At 38.8% G+C, this 18,186-nt stretch overlaps 1 protein-coding gene across 3 annotated transcripts; it reads left to right on the plus strand.

Moving 5' to 3' along the window:
* The first annotated feature begins 2,631 nt into the window (after positions 1-2,631).
* Positions 2,632-13,712, plus strand: g3bp2 (GTPase activating protein (SH3 domain) binding protein 2). 3 transcript variants are annotated; one of them, XM_037081395.1, is made up of 13 exons: positions 2,632-2,815; positions 4,811-4,929; positions 5,021-5,102; positions 5,730-5,903; positions 6,136-6,226; positions 6,351-6,456; positions 6,561-6,741; positions 6,976-7,077; positions 7,853-7,955; positions 8,046-8,105; positions 8,264-8,395; positions 9,626-9,753; positions 10,828-13,712. In XM_037081395.1, exons 2-13 carry the CDS (start codon positions 4,835-4,837, stop codon positions 11,107-11,109), a joined length of 1,536 nt encoding a protein of 511 aa, XP_036937290.1. In that variant the 5' UTR covers positions 2,632-2,815; positions 4,811-4,834; the 3' UTR covers positions 11,110-13,712. The 3 variants fall into 3 exon arrangements, with proteins under 3 accessions (XP_036937290.1, XP_036937204.1, XP_036937119.1); XM_037081309.1 differs by lacking the exon at positions 2,632-2,815 and adding an exon at positions 3,540-3,564; XM_037081224.1 differs by lacking the exon at positions 2,632-2,815 and having other exon boundaries at positions 9,626-9,744.
* The last annotated feature ends 4,474 nt before the right edge of the window (positions 13,713-18,186 follow it).

Below are 18,186 nucleotides of genomic sequence, written 5' to 3' on the forward strand. Positions count from 1 at the left end.
TGCTATGACAACAAGCAGTGGCGGTGGAAAGTGTCTGAGCAGTTTATATTCACCCAAACTCCAAATCAGCTCGTGTTAAAGGTGCCATATGCACGAATTTTAGTTTACAATATTCGTAATTTAACTAATTTAATGATCAACAGAATGTGAAGAAAATTGTAGTTTTGATGTCATATCAAATGTGCCAATGAGTTGTGTTGCAGAGATATCCACTGAAGTTAGCATGCTAACCAGCTAGTCCAGGCTGCTAGCTGCACGGCTGACTGAGTTAACTAAGGTCTTGTTGTTCACATTGCTTTTTAAAGCACTGATGGTGCACTCAGGAGCGCTGGGATGAAGCGTTACATGTGCGTCTTGTCTCTCTGACAACAATATCTTGACAGTATGATAGCCGCTGCCCCTTTGCAGTTTACTATTTGTTCTGTGCCTTTGTTTTTCCATTTTACATCTCCACACCAGAACAAGGAAGATGTGGGTGCATGACATGATCCGTAGGAAACAAAAAATACGGGTTATTGAAAAAAGATGCTTGTGCTCTGACAAAAAAACTAAAATGTTATGTGGACACAAGCCCTAGCTAACTAACGGCAGTCATACTTAGCAGCAGTTAGCTGTTACCCTGGCGATATGCTGCCCCTTATTTGTATAAATTCAGCACGTGGCAAATTGTACATATTGCACCTTTAATAGGGAACAATTTGAAACTGTTCAGAGGATTCTTTCTGAAGGAAGCATCTAATAGATATAGAGAATAGACTGTCACAACATTGATAATAACACTAATAAGAATAATAATATTGATGATAATAATATAGAATACTTCTACTTCTATGTAATATAGCTTAAAATCAGTTGTTGGATACACAGTAACTAAGCACTTTTTGAAACGGCCATTCTGCATAATGAGTACTTTAATTATAGTATAATAATACTTGTTTAATTAAGTAAAGTTTGAATACAGGAGGGTTTTTGTAACAGAGTGTTTCTACACTGTGCTATTTCTAGTTTTACATAAGCAAAACATCTGACAAATGTAACAGTCTGTTACATGGATTGTAATACAGATGTAATTTTAAGTTAAAATGACAGCCATCAATCCTGTGAAAAATAATTTATATATTATAAAACCAAGTGAAATTTCCATAAACCCAGCCTTTCTCAAAATTGAAATGTCCCTCTTGCCAGTTGATTTTAATTGTTTTCAAAGACAACTTGTTCATAGGAAACATATAGACTGAATTACATCATTAGCCATGGTGAATTTGATAATGAGATTAATATTGGATTTTCCCAAGATTTTACTCTTGATTTATTGATCTATGCTTTTGTTATCATACATTTTTCTGTTTCCAGAATGATGGCAGTATGTCTGCAGTACCCAAAGTATAAAACACAAAGCTTGTTTGACCACTTGGTGGTGCTCAATATCAACAATTATGTTTTAAGCTGGCCCCACACCTGGGGCAAGCCTACAAAAAGTAACAGGAATGCATCCCCATTGTTGAATGTATGTAAATTTGTAACAAAGCACAGTCCTTGTCTGGGGCAACAGGTTTTGATGCACAGCTGATACATCAGTGTGATCTCCTCTTGGGATAAGTGATGTTTCACATTATTATTATTGTTATATTACAGAAATCTGCCTCCTGAATGTTCTATCTGTAAAACGGTTCATTTGTTTTAGGTGACAACTTTGGGATTATTTTCATTAGTTGCAGCTTTGAGACTTGAAAGCAGTTCTGATATAGGCTAATATAGACTTGTTCTGAGAGGCAGTTTGATAGACAGCAATATTTTACATTATTTATGTTTCTGATTTGGGAAACTGGTGGAAGATAAACTGATGCAATGGTCATTTAGGAGGTGAGATGACCTTGTTACATACATACAGCATGATAAATGACAATCACACACAAAACCACATACCACATGTAAGTGACATGCATACCTTGCATTCAACAAAAGTTAACAGCATAAAGTTCACATCACAAGATATTTTTCATTACACTTGAATTAGTCTCCCCAAGGAACTCATTGTTTGAGCTTCAATTTTGATCTGAAAATAAACTCAATCAGCTGATTATCATTTAAACTTGTTAAATAAAACACAAATCACACTATGTGCTGTCATTAGATGATGGCATGAAGGGCATATGTAGTATTTCAAGCTGAGTCAGTGGCGAAAATTCCTTTTTTTCAGTTATTGTCCTTCCACTGCACTTCAGTAAGTGAACACTGTCCAGGGAAACACAAAAAAATGAATTTGGTACTAAAACGACTGTAAGCTATCCACTTCATTTAATTAATGCTCATGTTTAACAACTTCAGATTAACATTTTACTACCTTTTTAACTCAGAGAAGGGACTGTAGAGATTTCATCCCCCATCGCTTACATCACAGATGCATTATGAACAGATGCAATGATCACAGTGAGCAAAACCATGACAGTGATCATCATCAAAGGCTGTTCCAGTCAAGTCAATGGTTTGAGGACAGCAATAGTAGAAAGTTGAGGGGGCGTGGTTATTTGTTTTGCGTCATAATTTATGTTGCCTAGTGTAAACAGTCCATTGGCTGATTCTTTGTGATGGGGGTTCCCTGCCCCAGATTGCAGGGGTAAAACAATAAATAGAAGCTATCACTTTAAATTTTCAATCTCTGGTACAGCAGAGATCATAAACTATTAGACAGTAGAGCGTGGGGAATATTATAAAACACACCTGGGATACTTTGTATTTCAGAACAGTTTGCAGTCGGTAACTCGTAGTTATTTATTACAAATAATTCTGTCTACATAGATAGGTCTTTCATAAGGTAAGTTAGCCATCCTCCAAGCTAAGTTAGCTATCTAACGCCTGACAAGCTAACGTTAGCCGCATTGTCTAGTGAAAACCACGACAACTCGATAGACAGACAGTAACCATTCAAAGTTGCTAGTTTGTGTGTCGCTACTGTACAAATATCTTATTTTGGCCATGTATGTTAATGAACGATGCGATCAACTAAATTAGTCAAATCTGGTCCCTTTGTTTTCTTTGAGCTAGCACAGCACTGAACTTGTTTCATTGAATGCTGTTCGATAGTCTAAGTTGGGAATAATTTGTTTTAAAGTTTGAAAGAGGTTATGTATTGTCTGCAGTGTGCAACGATTGCAATTGAGTCAATTGTACAATAGTAGCTGATGCTGTCAAATTCAGACACCCATTGGGGTAACATGGACATACTTTATTGGTGCACCACAATGGCTATCACTAGCTCAACGTTGTGTTCGCTTCATGGTTTTCCTCGTTTGGTATCAGCTTGAGAGCCGTCTGTGTGAACTCAAAGTAAAAAAAAATGACAGTTGTCCGCATTCCCGTGTTGACTGAAACACCTCTGTTTTTATCATGAAATATGGTCCTCCCGCACCTTGCTAAAATGACCACCGGCAGAAGGAAAAACGACGACGCCACAAGTTAGCTAGAGCTAGTGTTAGCTAGCTAACTGACCATGTCGCGAGCTTGGCGTTGCTTTCCTGTATGCCGGGCTAGCGTTAGCTACTGAAGATGACAGCAGGGAGGACGGTAGTTTACGATTAACCTATTCTCCTGTTGTTTATGTTTTTTTACAGTGTGTGTGTGTGTGTGTGTGTGTATATATATATATATATATATAATGTTGACTTAAGTGAAACTGTAGTCGTTCAGTGCTCCTGAAATTGATGGAATAGGAAAACATGATGCAAATACTCAATCTGTCATGATACATGGCTAATGAACCTGCGACAAATGTGAGAACTGGCGAAATGTTGTTAGCATGGAGATGAAAGGCCCAACTCGTACAGTAGGCCACTTATCTGCAAAGGGACGTACAGATGTGTGTAACCCATGTATGTAGTTTATACTTTTAGGGGAAGGATTAAATTGTAGTGAAGTTAGCTTTCACAGCTGCCCAAATTGAACACCTGCACCAGTCGCTTCCTTTTTTTTTTTTTTTTTTTTAATCTTCTGCCGGTTTCCCTCTTTGTCTCATTGGATGAACGTGATGGCGCAGTTGCATGTTAGCTTAGCCAGCTAGCTAAACAGTCAGCTGTCGTGCTTCTGCCATAGGATTGATGTGGGTCAGAGAAAACATTGGCCTCAAGAGACAAAGAAAGTGAAACGTTGTTCTGCCAAAGGGCTCATCAGATGAATTTAAATTCGAAGTTCGTGTACTTTCTGCTTAAACACATCTGTGTTGTTTACCTGAGGCACAGTATAGGTTAATGTGTACTAATGTGGACTTCCTTAAAATGTCATTACTTCAGACAGTTCGGTCACTGTGTCCTACACGCAGTTACCAATTCTTTAGGTATGTCTAACCTAAATTAATGCAGCCTAATACAGAAGTTATACAACCTTGTATGAGAGTTAAAATGCTCAGATTTAGCGTGAACTGTTTTAGAACAGGTTCCACTTTATTTCAGCTTTGGTCTTTTCTAGGCTGAGGAATACAATGTTTGAATAAAATGCTAGAAACATATATCTGTATGATTATAGTTGACCAGGAACATAAACTAGTGCCTCTACAGTGACCCTAAAGTTTAAAAATAACCTCTGAAATCTTTTGAAAAAGTTTGAGCAAAAACTTAACTAAATAAAAAATTATAAAGTCTTCCTGAAATAAGGTGTTATTGCAGACCTGTAGTGTTGGACTGCTTAGACCTTAACCCTTTTTTTAACCTGAGCTTAATTAATGAATTGCCTAGTGACTATTGGTGTATTTATGTATGTTAACTCCTTCTTATAGATATATCTTTACAATTGAATCTTTGTTTATCTTTTCCTCCAGCACTTAATATTGTTTACCAAAGAAATGGTGATGGAGAAGCCAAGTCCCCTGCTTGTAGGGCGGGAGTTTGTGAGGCAGTATTACACACTCTTAAACAAGGCACCAGATTTCCTGCACAGGTAATTACCCAAATGTTATGCTTTACAGTCAGAATGTGTGGGTGTTTGTGATAGTCTGTTTTATTAACCGTCATATTCTTGTGCCACTTAGGTTTTATGGGAGGAATTCTTCATATGTTCATGGAGGACTTGACGCAAGTGGAAAGCTGGCAGAAGCAGTGTATGGGCAAGCGGTAAGTGATCTGGATCAATAATGAATATTCACATTGAAAATACTGTGAAGTAGGTATCCTGTAATGTTTATAATGTTGCTGAAGAAGTAATAATTTTAATTAAGTCGAACATGGCACAAAATTAATAATTGACAGTGTTAGAGGAAGGAATAAATGGAGGAGGAACCATTGTTGATATAGTTCTTACATTGTATAAAACTGAATGGCTTTTTTGTAACAGCTTCCTGCTTTCCGTAATTTCCCTGCTTTGCATAAATAAAGACTATCTATCCATCCATGTAGCTATCTTCCATGTATCAACTTGAAGATTTGTTCTTTGAGTCTGACCAAAATTGTGTCAGATATGAAAATGTTATTACCCTGCTTTCAAGGCTAAGCTGAGTAACGAAAGGGAAAGTAAACCACACACTAGCTGACCTCTCATTAAGGCTAAGTGCCAAAAAATGTAAACAAATGGGAATGTGATTTTCTAATGTAGTTCTGTAACATGGCATCAAAAGTTTGCTGGAAATGCAAATGTTTTTTTCCAGTCAACAGTAGCATGACCAATTGTGATTATGATCAATTAAATGCAAAATACCCGATAAATATCTCCAAGTCCAATTTTTTTGTCTCTGCGTCCCCTAGGAAATCCACAAGAAGGTTATGTCCTTGCAGTTTAGTGAATGCCACACAAAGATCAGGCATGTGGATGCCCATGCCACACTGAGTGACGGAGTGGTGGTGCAAGTCCTTGGAGAACTTTCCAACAATGGTCAGCCCATGAGGAAGTTCATGCAAACTTTTGTGCTTGCTCCAGAGGTGAGTACCTCCACCTTACAGTACATTTAACAGACATTATGTTTTTAGTGATAACAACAATAACAAATGATTATGCAGTGAGATTTATGTCGGCGATATTGACTACAAAGAAGGTTGGGACATTTTATTGGCTTGGTTGAAAACTAAAGGATAGATTGTGGTAGGCTTTGAATTTTAAAATGGACACTCTCAAGTGCTGAATTTTCTTTTTTTGCATGACAAATTTTCTTAGGGTTCAGTGGCAAACAAATTCTACGTCCACAATGACATCTTCCGTTACGAGGATGAGGTTTTCGGAGATTCTGAGGCTGAGCTTGATGAGGGTAAGATGTTCACAAATATCCCCCAAATGTTATTTTAAAATGTAGGTTTTTAGTTTATGTTTTCATGGTAAAAGTGCGAGGGGAAATAACCTCTCAATTTTCTCATTTCTTTTTTCTTACTTAGAATCAGAGGAGGAAGTTGAAGAGGAGCCAGAGGAGAGGCAGCCTTCCCCTGAGCCACTTCAAGAAAGCCCCAACAGCACCACTTACTATGAACCTCACCCTGTCACGTATGCTAAAACTTAATTTTAACCTCAGATTTATGTATTAGTCTGTTAATGAATAATGAATGAACTTCTTTGGAAGTGATGGCGTCCTGATTTATGCTCTGTAGTAATGGAGTAGAGGAGCCCATGGAGGAGCCAGCTCAAGAACCTGAGCCAGAGCCTGAACCAGAGCCCAAAGTAGAGGAGATAAAGCCTGAAGCAGATGAGAAGGTTCTTGAAGAGATGGAGGAGAAGGCACCGTCACCGGCCCCTGTGGAGTCTCCACCTAACACCCAGGAGCCCCCCAAGGTAAGATTGATGTGTCTCTGTTGTGTACTTATCTTGTATTTGATGATGTGGGGCGTGATCTCCTGACTCAATTTATCTCCTTTGTTTTGATATGTAAAATATGCATACGTGCAATATGCAACATAACACTTTTTTTTGTTTTTTTTATAGTGGGTGCAACTTGAAGATTTGCTCTCACAGAGTTGATTTTTATTAAATATTTTACAGAGTTAATTTTTATTCAATATTTTACAGACTTTCTCATGGGCCTCAGTGACCAGTAAAAACCTGCCGCCCTCTGGCACAGTCGCCTCCTCTGGAATCTCACCCCATGTTGTCAAAGCTCCAAGCTCACAGGTAACCAACTACCACTTGCATTGGCATAAAAGAGAATTTTCTAATCATAAAAAGTCAGAGTACACTAGAAATGTGTCATTATATAGGAGTCTGCCACAGTGTTCATGAAGATTTGACAGTGGTTACCAGCAGCAGTATATTTATAGGTTTGTGTGAGGGGTACCCTTTGACTGGTTAATTGTGTCCAGTGCCTCTTCAATTGTGTAGTATTTAGGAACAGTAGAGTTTCCAAGGAGTCCCAATAGAAATAAAAAGCAATTAATAAAGAAGTTCACTGTACAAGATTTTCAGGCGGGGGTGTATTTTCTGTATAGGATTGCTGCATTGACAGTCTTTGTTTATGTCCGGAAGAAGGTATTTATTATGTAATGGATTATTTGTAAAGCAGTTTAGATGGGCTTTTGATTTATAAAAAAAATTCTCTCAATTAAGTAAGAGAATTATGACAAGAGTCACAGTATGTGTAATTTTATACTGCCATATCACTGTCTATAATTTTGAAGCAAATTTGCTGGGTGATCAAATTAGAAATTTTAATGAAAATAATTACTAGATATGTACTAGATCTTTTCACATAAACAAGTGAATTGAATACCAAACAACGAGTACTAGTTTTCCATTGCATGCTTAAATCACATCAACATTATGAAAACATTTCTGACAGTTGACATGTTTCTATCCTATTGCCCAACCACTACTCCCTGGAGCACCAAGTAGTACTAATAAAAAAGTATGTCTGGCTGATTTTTTTGCATCACACTCTTTCACCACACAGCCCAGAGCTGAGGCCAAGCCGGAGACACAGACAGCACCTCTTCGGCCTAGAGACCAGCGCACACGTGACAGACCGGCATTCACTCCTCGGGGTCCCAGACCTGGTAATGCAAACACTCCACACCAGAACGAAGATTTCTTACCTTCATTGGTTTTGTTTATTCTGACTTCCTGCATGTCTCTGTCACTATTAGATGGTGTTGCATCTTCGGAGTCACAAACAGGAAAACCACACTTGAGTTTTGTTAACAAAGGTACACATGATCATTCTTTGATTATTGACCAGAAACATTCATTCATTAACTTCTTAGTTGTTGCATAATCTTGGCTTTCATCATGCCAGAATTTTTACTGTGTTGCAGATGATTCATGTGAGCTGATCTGATGTTTTTCCACCTGTTCTTACATTCAGGTGGCAGGGGAGATTCTGAATCTGGTGACATGGACAGCAGGCGAAATCCCCGCTATCCAGACAGCCACCAGCTTTTTGTTGGCAACCTCCCACATGACATCGACGAGAGCGAGCTCAAGGAGTTCTTCATGAGTATGTTTCCTTGAAAAGCAACACTTACTCCAAGTCCTGCACAAAAATCATGCATGCAGTGAACAGGGATGTGTACTGAGGACCGGTCCTTTTTGGTACCAGGACCTAATTTGGTCGGTACCAAGGTACCGTTAAGATTCTGGACAAACAATACTTTTACTAGTACGAAGCTGTGGTGGCTGCTGCTTGGTTAATGCTGCCTACAGGATTAATGTAACATATCAGTGGTGCTAAAATCGATGCTGTAATGACAAAAAACTTACTGTGACTTGCAAAACGAAACCGGGTGCTGCTGCCATGGCATTGCTAATTTTACTTGCTTTGTTATAGTAATCAAACATGCTGCAATCCTTTTAGCTTCACACTACGCGCCCGAATTTCCACTGGATACGCGTCTGCTGCGTCACAGCTCCGATTCAGTTTTTGCCGTCTGCCATCCGGCAACCCCCACCTGTTGCGTTTTGAGTCTGGTGCCATACAGTAGACAGCTGGTGTTGCGAGGCCGAGGAGTTCCAGCAATAATCTCACGATCATTCGCAACTGCAATTATGGGTCTGTGTCATTAAAAAAAACAACAGCAGGAAGTGTTCCCAACCTAAGGATTAGCAGAGGAGCTTGTGTTTGTCTCTTTTTTGAGATTTGTGTGCTGGTGTCAACACAGAGTGTTGAAAAGTAAGTGGATGGCATATTGTGTTTTCGGTGCTTGACCTCCTGTCTGCTCGGTGCTAAATTCAGCTGAATTGCTGCGTCGTGCTCCGGCATCCGCCAAAAATTCTCTCTGACAAAGATTGCATTGAGCCAAGATTTCATTCACTTTGATAAAGTGAGCCCAAACCTTCGAGCACCCAGCCCTCGCCAACATGATCGATTAGAGTGAGACTCTTGACGGCAGCGGTGTCATATTTATGCAACAGTTGTGTCTGTCTGTGCTTATAGTCTGTTGGGCTGAACATGTAGGGGTTTTTGCCATCTCCCTAGTTTTCTTTTCTTCATTCAGGAAGCATTTGTAATTGCATAGCTTCTGTTCAGTTGAAGCTTTATTAATACCTCGTGGTGAGGTTGAATCTTTTAACATCTTGTAACGTCTTTATATTTTACACAAAATTACATGTTGTAGTATCGCTAAGGGTACTGATAAGGAGTATCGGTATTGATAAAATCGGTATACATCCCTAGTGATGAATGGAATATTTAATATCTGAATTAAATTTTATCTTTCTATTCGTGCAGCATATGGAAATGTCGTGGAGCTACGGATCAACACCAAGGGCGTTGGTGGGAAGCTGCCCAACTTTGGATTTGTGGTCTTTGACGACTCTGATCCTGTGCAGAAAATCCTGGGGGCCAAGGTAGACGGGGCATGTATTGACATTTTCATTACCCACTTTCATTCCATTGGTGGTGGTTTGGTGACACACATTTCTACAATTGGTCAGACCCTGACTCTGACACATTATAAACATCATAAACTCCACACAGTCATAACTTATACCATGATTAAAAAAAACAAAACAAAACAACAATTTGTCATTGTCATATCGGTAACAAATCAAGTTTGTAAATCAGTATCTGAGGCTGTGTACAGACTAACATTGAATTAAAAAACCAAAAAAGTGTTGTGTTGCAACAGGTGCAGTTGAAATTAAAATGTGAACCCAGAAGTGTTTGTGGGTTCAACAAATAGAAACTTGGCTGCATCTTTGCGTTGGTATGAATTACGCGAATGAGGGTGCTGTTTTTTCCTCCCTCAATCATAGTTTATACTGTTTTAACTGATGTTTTCTACTAAATTTTGATAAGAGCAGGTTAACACAGTGATGTCCAAAGCCTAAATTGGGCTTCTAGGCTGAATCACGCATGCCCTGTGCCATAGCCTTCACTACAACAACTGTGATTGGGCTGCTTGGTAGAATTGCATTTGGGGTGTTGCTTCAGGTATTCTACGATGAGAAAGTCCAGTTTGAGTAACTGATCCTTGACCTCCTAGTTTGGAAGCTTATAATACTTTGGCAGCATTTTACAACTCTGGAAATATAACATAAATGGTAGTAAAACTTTCCTGACAAAGTAATCCACCAGGATAGTGTGCTGGCATGCGTGCATGATGTTACAAACGCTTATTGCCAGAAAACCCTGTGTTGGCACCCCAACTGCAACAACATACTGGCTGCACTCAAACGAATGAGGGGGCTGCATTTTTGTCATACAGGACTAGAGTTGGTCTGAACACAACCTTGGAGATTAAATTGTTTCACTGGCAGGGACACAGGACTTGTCAGGTCAGACCAACGTGACACAGAACAGTGCTTGCATAGTCTGGAAAAGATCAACAAACTTGTGTGCAAACCAGTGAATGATGTGGGTTGTGAAATGGAACAGGGAAATATTCAGTCCTGGGTTCTTCTGTAGTGACATTGCTTTTCTCCCTGCAGCCCATCATGTTCCGAGGCGAGGTTCGTCTGAATGTAGAGGAGAAAAAGACGAGGGCGGTGCGTGAACGAGAGACGCGCGGTGGAGGAGACGAGCGTCGGGACATGAGGCGCAACGATAGAGGCCCTGGAGGTTCGCGAGGCATTGTGGGAAGCGGAATGATGCGCGAACGCGACGGGAGGGGACCACCACCTAGAGGCGGCATGGCCCCCAAACCTGGCATGGGCTCCGGACGTGGCTCTGGAGGCCAGGGAGAGGGTCGCTTTACGACTCAGCGCCGCTGAGAAGAGCACCACCTGCAGTGTGGAAGTAGTTCCGTGTTCTTCATCTTCAACCGTTCTCGTTAACGAAAAGAAATCTTCATGTATAAACGTATATATTTGTTTTTGTTTTATTTTTTATTTTTTGTTCCCTCTTTGCTTTGGAATGTGACACAGCCTGTCAACCATTTGTTTGTGAAATAGACAAAACAGAATAAGCAAACAAAAAAATTTCGCTTATTAGTTGTGAGCTGAGCATCCTTTTCGGGTATCTCAAGAAGTCACAAACTTTAATTTGTAAATTCGTGAAAAAAGGCAAACCAACCAGGAGTAATCTGCCACATTAGGAGGGACTGATAAGACTTTTATCTACGACAGTACAGCCCATCATTTGGAAAAGAGATTATATGCCTTGACTTAACTGGGGCGCTGCTTCACGAAATCCCTCTATTGCACATTTTTATATGGTAGTTTTCTGCCCGTTACTGTTGGAAGAGTGAGATGCAAAATTTGTGCAGTTCCAGGGGAAAAGCTTGCCTTTTACTTTTTTCCTTTTGAGAGACCACTGCTTCAAAATTGCATAATGCACTCATCAATATGCACTAATGGGTACTTTTGTCGTATTACATTGACATCCACGCTCGGAACGCAGCTGGAGAGACGTGTTTTGTCTCAAAGGGATACGACTTAACGGGGCAGGCCTCGCTTACAGCCTGTCTGCTGTGACCAATGTACTCTTCTCACTTTTGACCCAAAACTACGCTTCAATTACTGCTGGATGGACAAGATGACAAGCAAATCTACATTATATTTTTCCTCATTTATAAATCACATTAAGAAAAAGCTCAAATCCTGGACTTTCACCAAATGAGTGGGGGGACAAAGGATAAACAAGAAACAAAGTTGAACAATAGAAGAGTGGTGGTAACGATGGCTGCTCGCTCTGTTTTTCTTTTTCAAAGTTTGATTTTTCTTCATGTTTTTCCCTGCCAGCTAGACCGCAAAAACCGGGATGGACGACGCCTCCCTCCCCTCTTCCCTCCCTTCCTGTCTTAAGTGCAGAGTAACAGAATAAATGTACAGCAAAAGTCATAGTTTACTGTATGTTTTGTTTTTCTGTGTATAATTTAATTTCTCTCTCGACTTGATAAGAGCATGATGGTGCCTTCTATTTCACCTTATCCAGTCTTACTAAAGCGGTTAAGAGCTCGCCGCCTCCCAATGCAGAGCTGCTCATTTTGAACTATTGTCTTCTGGGAGCAGATAAGAAAAAAAAAGAAAAAAGAAATTGCAGTATTCACAGGATTTTAGGTTTTTCAGGTGCATTTCTTTTTTCCATACTGTTTTACTACCTAAGATGATCTGTTGTGAGTTTTGTACATTTGTTTTGTATTGTGTCTGTTCTGGGTTTTGTAGAGACAATAGGTGCCTCAAGTTCTGTTTGATGTTAAATGGTTAAGACGTGCATCTGAAGAACTACTCCCAAAAGGAAAAAAACAAAAAGGTACATTAAAGATGGTGACAGTGGAGTGCTTGGTCCTTGGTTGAACATGTCAGCTCTGCACAACCGTGATTTCAGTTTGGAAAGTCTCGCAATGTGATTCAGATACTGTTTATTCTTTCTTTTCAGTCTGACCGTCATTTTTGACTCATGGCAGCACTCGGGTTAATCCCCGGACTCAGAAGTTTTCAGACTGTTCTTTTCTCAGCAACAATTTTGTAATGATCTGTGCGGGTGGGCTGGCCGTAGTTCCAGCCTGCAGGCTAGCAAATAATTGTTCTCACTTTTCTAGCTGTTTATGCATTTGTATTTTCATATGCTGATTATTCATTGTGCTTATAATACTCATTTATTTTTCCATTCAAGGCAAGTCAGAATGCCATAATTGTTGTCTCCTCCTTGTCCTCTGGCGTGTTTTCTTTTTACCAATCGGTAGGGAGGGAAGACCTTTTGCTTTCAGCTGGAAAGGAAAACATAAACATGAGATGTTAACCTTTTTTATTTTTGTTATCTTGCACTGAAATGGGAGGTGAAATTGATGTAGCATTTTTCTGGACAAATATTCTTATGAGGTCTTCCTTGTCTGGTGGTATTGCACTATTCCCAACATTTCTGGGACAATCTGTCAGTTTGAAAACACAAGCCTCTTTCCAAATTTCTCATCTGGCGATGATACAAGAAAAAATTAGCGCTCATCTTGTAATCGACATGAAATAACATTTGATTTAATGCTCGGACATGGCAAATTTATTTGGTTTTCCGCAGTGATGCTCAGCTACTCCCCCATGTAGGTGAGAAGAAAATATTTTCAGACGTGAGAGTAGTTTTCAATAGAGAGACTTAATTTGTTACCATCGGCCTTTGACCTAACATTACAGAAAAAAATGACAGCTCTTTTGGTCTTGGAGTGTTTTTAACAGACAGCTCTTATGGGTGCCTCTACCCCGAATGTTTATTTGTCAGGTAATTGCTTAACATGGGCACTTGACTGCAATCACACTTTTTACAGCAGTGGTCAATGAAGAGAGTGGTGAAGAAGAGCCATCATGCTTTCAGACCAATCTGTGCTTTTACATTGTAGTGGTGGTGAAAATGTTTGAGCATATAAATTTAGGGGTTGGATAGTTCTTCTTTTTTCACTGAGGGTTTCAACGACCAACCCCCCCTTTTTTTCCAAACTTTAAAGGATCCACATTAAAAAAAAAACAAAACATGTATGTTTATTTTTCTGTGGTTGAAAATGAGTGGATCCTCATTGTGAATCATTCCAGTCCTTTTTGAATGGAAATAGAAGTACCTTCTTGGCTTTAGCAGGTGTGGTAAACAGTTGGCTGCCATCTTAATTTTACTGTGTTTACCCTTTACTTGTTGCTAGTACAAAAGTGTTGCAGGTGGAGAATCTTTTTTTGTTTTGGTTTTTTTAGGTTTTTTTTTTTTTCATTTCTCTTTTTTTTTTTTTCCTTTCTATTTTGAATGTGTTGGACTTAACATACAATAAACTACTGATATCAGCACCACTCATACCGTTTGTCATATTTGCAGGTTACTCGGTATAAAAATGATGCAATTATTAAAATAATCTGACACAGTGTAAACTAGAGAGATATTCTGAGAGCGCAGACCTCTTTGAAGGCCCGAAGTACACTCTTCCATGATATCCAAATCTGCAAACGCGACTATTTTAGATGTCTTAATATATTTATAGTTGTACCAGGTCCCCTGTTAAATTACTGCGCTCAAGTTGAGGTGTGAGCAACTTTATGTGTCGGCTACTCCTGATGGTTACTGATGCCCCCGAATGTGGATGATGACATGGTGTCATCATTTCGGCTGTGTTTTGTTACTGTTAAACTTAACTGTCGTCTACTTGGATTATAAATTTTATGGCATTTATTCCGCCATGGACAAATACACGACCATGTAATTTTGAAGTGAAGGGTAATGTGTGTACCTGCCCCTTGTTCCTGCCTGTTGCTATATTCAGTGAGTTCTTCCCAGGTGTAAAGCCATTGTGACTTAACCCATTGTTTTGTAGACTACCATTTTGAAGGCTTGAGTTTGGCATTGTGGTTGTCGCCAACTCTGTTTTTTGAAGTGACAGTATTTGGATGACAGGTAAGCATAGCTGAGGATATCCTGATTGGACCTAACTCTGAACCTGAGGACTCAAGGTGTTCGGGACTTGTCGATCATGGCTCAAAATGGGACAGTTATTAACAAAGTGAAAGTAATGTTGTTTTGAGGATGGCTTGAAACTAGCAATTAAGACTGTAAACCAATTTGAAAAACTATTTACTGAGGCAATAAATCAAGTGAGAACTGCACTCATCTTCTCATAAGCTTACATACAATTGGACTTAATTTTGCAGCCACTAGAGCCGCCACCTGTTGACCACTTGAAAAACTGTTTAATGAAAATAGGACCAGTAGTTTTTGTATAACCATATTTAAAACATGACCTCCTTAGTGGTCAGGCTACAAACACCAGGTGGGTTTTTTAAGGGTTTTGTAATAAATTAGATAGATTGCTTTTATTTTGAATATTTTGCATTTAAATGGACACATAGATTATCCTTTAGCCCCACTTTTACCTAACAATGTTACAATTAAAGGACAATTTTAGACATCAATACCTGTGGAGTTTTTAATTATTTTAAACAAAGTGGAGCAATGTGTTAATGTGATACACGCTGCACATTCCAGCCAATGGTTTCACATCACCCCACTGATCTACAAGTGGTGCTAACATGTCAAGAAACACACTACTTAACTAAACCCACAGAAGCAATGAAGAAGAAGACTGTAAATTAATACGTTTGGAGGAGAAAAATTAGCTTATCAAATGTTCTGTGAGGAAGGAAATATGCTCAACATGTCTGTCTGACACAATGTGTTGTGGTAACAGTAGATGAAATGAAGAAAGCTCAGAAGGTTGCCTTTAAGACCGAGAGACAATACGAGGATGGAACCAGTCTCCGTCACTATCACTGTCCTCCTCAGAGGACATCTTACTCGATGTCGAGTCAGGCCTTTCAGCTGAGAGGGAGCCTCTTTGATTTCCTGTCGGTTTGATGTTGCCTTGAGGAAATGTACCTGCAGGGAGGTGTTTTTTTCTCAGAAGATCAAAAAACCACTGAGGAGGTCGGAAGGAGCCAGGCGCTCCAAAAGGTGATTGTGGAAGAAGTTGACCCCCTCCTTGTCCAAACCCATGAGACCCCCCGCTGGCTGGATTATGTGGGAGAATATAATAAGGATCAATAGGATGGTAGAACACATTAGGTGGAAGGGGAGGGGGTTTCTGATGTGTGTCCTGTCCTTGGTTATTAACAGTAGGTGCAGGAGGAGGAATAGTCTGATGATATGGTTTATCGGTGCAGATCAGAGGTGGAGGAGTGGTGATGACTCCCATCGAAGGATCATCCGTGACGGTAAAAATCTGACACGGAAAGTTTTCATTTCTTGTCTGAGCAGCAACACTTCCTTTGACAAGGACCCTACGAAATAATCAGTACAAATATGGTGCTGCATTGAAGTTCAACCACAAGAGAATCTCATGTAGTGCCGAGAGATTCATTTGTGCCACACATTACCTTCTTTTTCACTTCCCAAAGTGTGTTGATGGTGGTTATGGTCATTCCTCAGAGGCAGAGCTCCTTGAAGAAAAGACAAATTATTATATTTTTTGGTTATATCATTGGTTTATTAAATGCAGCTCTGTCACTATGATTTTAGAAACTTTGAGGTTGTGAGTATGATTTACCCATCCCTTAGAAAAAGTTGACCTGAAATTAAAAAAAAAATAAAGTCATCATCATCAATTTTTTTTCTACCATAAAAACAAATATTTGGATGTTTTCACCATTTTCCCACATTTTATTTATTTAGTTAACTGTTAAACTTAAACAAAACAAAGTAATATGAGGATCATAAGAGCACATTTATCAAACCAAAAGGACATTAACTTTAGAAATAGAAGATATATTAAGACCCAATTACATTCCTATACATCGATTAACCAATATTATTATCATGAAATAATGAACAATGGCGCAGCTAAATGCATACAGAAAATTGCATCAATGAATTTGAACGCAAATGTGAAGATAAATTTCACATATATAAAATTGAGTTAAAGGTAGTATGATGCTGTATTAAAGCTGCAAGCAATACAATACTAGTAAACTGTTTAACTTTTGTAACTTTCAATCAGCATTGAATATATGAATAAATTATGATCTGTGTAAATAATCCTGTTATCAGCCCAATGAAGAATAGTAAAGTCAGTCAAAGCCCAAAATCACAAATTTGCCTCAAATGGCTTCAAAAAATGTACAACCTATGAAGACTCTCTTCATCCTTAGACCCTCAGACTGCTGTCTATGCGTCATGACAGCCAGTGAAACGTTCTCTTTCCAATATGCGATAAACTACTCTAAATATTCTCTTAATAAATGAAAGTTTACCTGTGTTTTGTATTGATAAACAGAACAAAAATCAGAGCTACTGTCGGTGTTGGTTCCATCGCTGACAGAAAATGTCTCCTGAATCCACTCAGTGACACTTACAACACTGAGTGGATCTTTTTAATACCTTAATTGTTTGTGTTATTATGACTCAGGTGTTTGTATCATAACTTGACTTAGATTGTATTTATAATAGTATTTCTTCACTCCCAACATCGCTTTATCAACAGAATTACTGTAATTACTGAACCTACGTGATTCAGCTTGTTTTATTTTTCTATAGGTGTGGAGATACACGGCTAGGTTCTTTGCATGAGTCACAAAAATAAGAGATACACACGACATGCTTATAGTAAACTGTGTAGTTAGGGTGAACCCAAACAGAAAAATAAAAGGCAGATGGGGTTGGGAGGCCCAAGGTTGTGCCCTCTATAAGTAAGTTATACCAATAACACGGAAAACACTGTGCTCCCACTCTGATCGACCAATGCTGAGCAATAAAATAATACTTAATACGCAAAAAATTCCCTTTCTTGTTTTGCAAGTTGTTTTTGTTGTGTTTTCAGTCCCGTACAGTTTGGAGGTACTTGTTCTCGATATCATGGACACACTACTTTGGTTAAAGTGAAAGATGTACATATGAATAGTACTTGAAGAAAGTTTAAAATATCTGATATCAAATGTACTGAAGTAATGTATCAAAAGAACACGTAAAAGTAAATATACATATATTCACTTTACTGTATATAATGTATATATGGGCAACAATAGATACTGAGCTGATTGCTGCAAAAGTACATCAATTAAAGCATTGCTATTTGGTGACCTCTGTCAAAGTGTAGGACCACAGCTTTACACACATAATTGGTGAAAATATATTATATGTTCCCATGGTAAATTCTAACTATGAGATAGAAAAAAAAACTAAAATCATGAGATGAAAAGTGAAAACAATAGTAAAATCTTTTCAACCAAAATTCTTACATATCGCACCTTTAAGTACGGTACTTGAGTAAATGTACTTAGATTCCACTGAGTGTTAGTGTTTGTGAGTGTGTCTCATCCTCTCACGCAGACTAATATAATAAATTAGGTGTTCTGGCCCTTTAAATAACCTAATGACGTGTCTGCTGATCA

The sequence above is a fragment of the Acanthopagrus latus genome, chromosome 1 (assembly GCF_904848185.1).
Source record: "Acanthopagrus latus isolate v.2019 chromosome 1, fAcaLat1.1, whole genome shotgun sequence".
Lineage (NCBI taxonomy): Eukaryota > Metazoa > Chordata > Actinopteri > Spariformes > Sparidae > Acanthopagrus > Acanthopagrus latus.